The 5,693-nt window shown below is 41.1% G+C and overlaps 1 protein-coding gene across 1 annotated transcript; it reads right to left on the reverse strand.

Moving 5' to 3' along the window:
* Positions 1-3,008: 3,008 nt before the first annotated feature.
* LOC147887251 (wall-associated receptor kinase-like 14) lies at positions 3,009-5,385 on the reverse strand. Its single transcript, XM_087394105.1, has 2 exons — positions 4,396-5,385; positions 3,009-4,284 (listed from the first exon to the last, which is right to left on the reverse strand). Exons 1-2 carry the CDS (start codon positions 5,063-5,065, stop codon positions 3,044-3,046), a joined length of 1,911 nt encoding a protein of 636 aa, XP_087250231.1. The 5' UTR covers positions 5,066-5,385; the 3' UTR covers positions 3,009-3,043.
* Between the last annotated feature and the right edge of the window lie 308 nt (positions 5,386-5,693).

Genomic DNA, 5,693 nt, shown 5'->3' on the forward strand with positions numbered 1-5,693 from the left:
CCATATGATCCATTTTAGGATAGCAAGGCGGTAGTGCAGGGTAAATGGTCACCAGCGCAGTGGTTGGTTGCACACTAGGATATGAATTACCACCAGCGCGGGGTTTGCTTCTATTATTTCAAGATGAATTGGTTGGTTTCACACTAGGATACTAATTGCCATGACTGTGGTTGTTTGCTTCTATTATTACAAGATGAATTGGTTGGTTGCACACTAGCATATTAATTTCCACCAACACGGTGGTTTGCTTCTATTATTACAAGATGAATGGCATGCAATTCATTCGTTTAGGATTTGTGGTCACCCATGGATTTGTGGTCACAGCTCGATGGTTGAAATTTGATAATAGTTAAAGAGAACCCACCTAAAGGGGATGCCATAAACAAATGCATTTTCCAATATTTCACCAACCTGGTGGTTGAAATCTGACAATAGTTAAAGAGAACCAACTTGTGGGAGCTATTTTCCTTCTGTGCAACCAAGTAAAATGCAATTAGATCCCATGACATGTGATTAGATGACTAAAAACAAGCACGGTGGGTTTAGGATATATTAGAAACAAGCGTGGGGTTAATCTATCGTTTGGGATTTACAAAAACACGTGTGGTGGTTGTTTGGGACACATGATGAGGGTCCAAGTGGCCTTTCTTATTACACATGATGAGGATCCAGCTGGCCTACAGACTGCACATTCATCATGGAGACATGTGTATTGATCCCCGTGGAGCAATGCTCTAATATGACCAGATCTCAAGTCATTCACAGCTTGCCTACACACATCAAAGCCTATGTGTGTTTGGCAAATTAGCAAAGACAAACATTCCTGTCTTTGAGTTTCCTGATGTACAAAGGCTTCCAATGCTCAAAGCTCCTCTGCCCAATTGAAATGTCAGGATTCTGATCCATAAAATTGAGATACATTCTATTTGCTAACCCAACATGCAGACCCCCTTTTCGCACTACTATGAGGAGAACAAAACAAAATATAGTATGTGCAAAAACGTGGTCTAATTAAACTAATCAACCTATGGGAAAACAAAAAAATTTCAACCCTCGGGTTGGTTTGATAGTTATATATAATAAGATACTAGCAAAACAAAATAATTTCAACCACCGCATTGGTTTAGGATAGTCACAATTTCAACCACCAGGCTGGTTTAGGACATGGTCACAATTTCAACCACCGGGCTAATTTAGGACAGTCACTATTTCAACTACCAAACTGGTTTAGCTTGACAGTCACAATTAGACAATAACAAGTATATTGCTTTTCATTTTTGAATTTCACAATTAGAAAATAACAATATATAGCTTTTTATTTCTTGACCAATATATTGCCTTTCTTTCCTTTTTTTGTGTTCAACCACAATTTCAATCAGATACTGTTGTTTAACTTGAAATAGCACCGACTGGCTTAGAACAACCACATTAAGTCCAAGCCATCCCAGTCTAGAAATTAAGTGGTATATGACCCAAACAATAGAAAATTAAATTTAACTAATTTAAGTATTAAGAAACACAGTAATTTCAACCACCGAGCTAGTCAACAACTAATGTATGTTTCCAACCACTGGGATGGTTTAGTAAAATAACATTATATTATTGTTCTGTTGTGAAATATATTGCTGTTACTTTCTGTGCAACCACACTGGTTTAAGACAATCACATAACTGGTATTTGAGCTAAACCTACTTAACATGAGAAATTAAAGAAAAATCATCCTTTCAACTAACAATGAAAGTATATAATTTACAGTGTACACCTAACTCCTTATTTTATTAAAAAGTGACTAAATGGAAGATAGCTAATATATACTAATCAATAAACTATCTTGGCTCAACTCACTAGGTCACTCTAAAGTAAGATGAAACAATAACATCTTGACTACGGCAAGACTTTTTGCACGTCTTAAAATGACATTGCTGTGCAGAAGTATTTGGATGTCTTTATGCAATGTATTAATTTGTGGAGTATATATAGTCATCCTCATGAATGCAAACCCTAAGGGATGCCTAAATCAAGCATAAATCATGACTTAAATCAAAAGGCCAAGAACGACATTCTTTCCTTGATGGAGATGCTTTTTGCTTTACTACATCTAGAGGTTATAAATAAATTTAAACAAGGATTAAAAGTTGATAGTTGAAATTAAATTGACTTGTAATGAGATTAGAAAACTATATGATTCAATGCCTTATGGTTTAAAATTGTTAATATGTACTATAGAAGTTTTACATTTCACCTACCACGTTTATATATCATGTACAAATACATACATATATAATTTAAATGTACATCTATATATATGCATATAGCATAGATATGGTTGATATTAAATTTTTTGATGATCACGTTATTGAAATTTAAAAGGATCTTAAATAGCAAATCTCTTATTTTGAATATTGTAAATCTTCTCGATTCCATTCTCAACAAGGCAAAAAACATCCAAATCTAACTTTGAGTTAAAGAGTACTTCCAAAAAATTATTAATGTGGATATTCAAACCAAAGGAAGACTATTGTTGATTTTTAAAAAGAATAAAAGATATGTGCATGTAGATGAGATTAATACTATGAAGACTATCACACGTGCTTAGACATACCTCCCATTTTCCAAACAAAATGCCATCGTTGTCTGCTCTGGAGTTTGACTACCCACTGGAATAGCATGAACTTTTCATATCGAACGACGTAGATTTAGATGTTCACCTTAGAAAATTGTAGATCTTTTTGCACCCACCCTTGCTCCTATTAGGCATGGTTAGCCCTCAATCATTTTTCTTAATCTATTCGTTATAAGGTCTCTTTTTAAGTGAGAATCTCTCCTAATTAGAAAACGTGTGAGATTCACAATTAGTCTTTACCATGTATAACATCTAAGAACAACCGCTATAATGCTCAAAATAGGCAAATGAGAATTCATATAGCCCGCTCGGCGGCTCATCCTAATCTACTACGGAGTCTGAGGTTCAGATGAGAGTCACCACATACCCACCTCATTCACCATTACAGCCATCCGAGCAAATCCATGTTCACACCTTCATTCATACTGTCATCAATCGTCCATTTGCAACAAGTTGTACTGCATCATCAGAGTTGGAGTTTGCTTGAAAATTGGGATGAGGGCAACTTGAGCGACTTAATTCGATACCATACAGCTGGTTTGAAGATGTCGTCAATCGTCCATTTGCAACACTTGGTACTGCATCGTCAGAGTTGGAGTTTGCTTGCAAATTGGGATGACTGCAACTTGAGTGGCTTAATTCAATAGCATACAGTTGATCAGCAACCTCTCGCATAGAAGGCCTGTTGTGGCCTTGGATTGATAAGCAGGTCAGGGCAATCTTAGCCACATGATCAACTGCGCTCATTTCTTGTGCGCTCATAGAAGCTGTAAGATGGGCATCTATGAGTTGAGAGAACTCTCCTGTCCTCAGCTTTCTGGTACATAGTAGAGATAGATTGCTGCCCATTGCCACTGGTGACAAAGAAGTTACAAGCTCGAGTAGCACCATCCCAAAGCTGTAAACATCGCTCTTGTCACTGAGGCGGAAAGTTTCAAAGTATTCAGGATCTAAGTACCCAAATGTGCCCATCACGGCTGTGGAGACATGAGTCTCATCAGGTGCCCTTAGTCTCGACACACCGAAATCGGAAACTTTTGGCGTGAAGTCGTGGTCCAGGAGGATGTTAGCAGATTTTATATCTCTGTGGATGATGGGTGGAGACACACCAGAATGCAGATAGGCAATGGCGTCTGCAGTTTGACGTGCAATTCGCAAGCGGATTTCCCAACTCAACTTGGTACCGAATTTCCCTCGTAGATGCTCCGATAGCGTTCCATTGGGAATGTATTCATAGACGAGGAGGGGGACTCGTGCCTCGAGACAGCCACCCAGCAGCTGAACAATGTTTCGATGGTTGATATTGCAGCAAAGAATGATTTCGTTGATGAATTGATCGGCTTCCTCAGGCTGCTGCGCGCGGTTAGACGTCTTGATCGCCACAACTGAGCCATCTGTAAGGATGCCCTTGTAAACGGTACCATAGCCACCACTTCCCAGTTTCATTGTCTCGGAAAACTTTTGAGTAGCCTTTTTTAGTTCAGCTTCTGCAAAGAGTTTGGGCGTTACTTGGCCTTGGATGCCCGGCAGAAGCTCTTGCAATTTGTGTCCACCGTGCAGTTTGAAGTACCTTCGCTTGCTACGTCGCGCCTCTCGAGACTTTAGCAAGCAGAAAAGCAAGAAGCAGAGGATTGCCACGACGACGCCTATCGGCAGGACATCTGAGAGGATTTTAAAAAAATGTTATAAGAGATGTATGCCTAGAAAAAGATTCTTGCAGAGTACATACCCAGCAGCAGATATTCTAGAAAGGAGCAACGCAGAGAACTCACCTATTAGAATTAAGGCTAATTCCCATGTATCTAGTTTATACTTTCCAACCCAAGAGCTACATCCAGTTCCGTTCTTGAATCCGTCTCCGTAGTAACCATCAGAGCAACGGCAGATATAAGCGTGCAAATCGTCGACTTTACTGCAGTGCGCTTTTTGGGCACAAGCATATCCGGACGTGTTGCTCACAGTCGAGCAATTCTGAGACGTGCTTTCAAACGCGATGCCCCATATGATGTTCAGAATAGATGAATCAGTCGAAAAATATGCGCCTGATGGATCGGATATCATGGACAGTGCACATTCTTCCGAATGCCCAACTTCTAGATGTATTTGTGTCAATCCGGCTGGAAGCGAAGAGAAGCAACAGGGGGAGCTCGGGAAGACATTTAACGGGTCATCCCAGGAGCAAACTTCTGAGCACCCTGCCTCACAGGAAAATGAAAAGCTTACACCGCCGGATAGGCTACTCGAGCCGCTGCACTTGCCGTAGGAACGGCATCCCCTAACCAGAAAAACATTACGATTCGATAGTGCGAAGGTCCCAATTGTGTGGGTGAGTGTGAAAGACACCGTAGAGGGGGCTCTGCTTGTCCCGTTACAGCTCTGAGAACTGGCGATAAGAGATGAGGCGTTGATGGAAATGTGATTGGGAGGAAGGAAGGAAATCATTTCTGTTAAAGGAGAGGACCTGAAAGTCGCCAGAGCCAGTGGCGAGGAAGGGGCTGTCGCTATTGCAGAGAATGGAGAAAGAGGGAAGGCCACAGGAGGGATCTTGGTCCCGAATCCAGAAGGGGTAGGGGATTGTGATGTTACCACAGACGGGCCTCTGCGAGCATGAGGAAGTTTGTAGTAGCGCAGGAGGAGGATGAGGAGGAGTAGCGTGAAGGAGATTGCAGGAGATGGAGTCGATGGCGGCGGCAACAAGGATTATTGCAGTCAAGAAGGTGTAAGCCATAATAACTCGCAAATTTGAAATGGTGAGAGTCGAGACTGAGGCAATAGCTAAATAAGGACCCGATGTCAATAGGTACCTCAGCGAGAAAAAACTCGCTATTAATTAATTAGTCGTCGAGGAGGGAGGGTGGCGCTATTAAGGTAATGCGAGAGGGGCAAAAAAAATTCAATCAAGCCTAATTATCCTGATGTCTCGGAGGAAGGTTCTAACCGCTTCTACTCTTCTATATCAACGCCTTGAGTCTGCTGATGGGCATAGTGAAAGATGCGAGTGGAGGGCAGTGAATTGCAGAGGAAGGGGTGGGGGGACGGAGAAAGGAAAGAGATGGTAGAGTGGAGAAGC

This window comes from Dipteris shenzhenensis, chromosome 23 (assembly GCF_047967505.1).
Source record: "Dipteris shenzhenensis isolate YYH24624 ecotype China chromosome 23, Dip_SZ_1.0, whole genome shotgun sequence".
Taxonomy (NCBI): domain Eukaryota; kingdom Viridiplantae; phylum Streptophyta; class Polypodiopsida; order Gleicheniales; family Dipteridaceae; genus Dipteris; species Dipteris shenzhenensis.

Bases quoted from the DNA above. Each gene is read 5' to 3' on its own strand.
- LOC147887251 (XM_087394105.1), bottom strand. From the start codon at position 5,065: ATGATTTCCTTCCTTCCTCCCAATCACATTTCCATCAACGCCTCATCT. The intron at 4,285-4,395 runs GTGAGTTCTCTG...AAATCCTCTCAG, and splicing joins ATTAGCCTTAATTCTAATAG to ATGTCCTGCCGATAGGCGTC.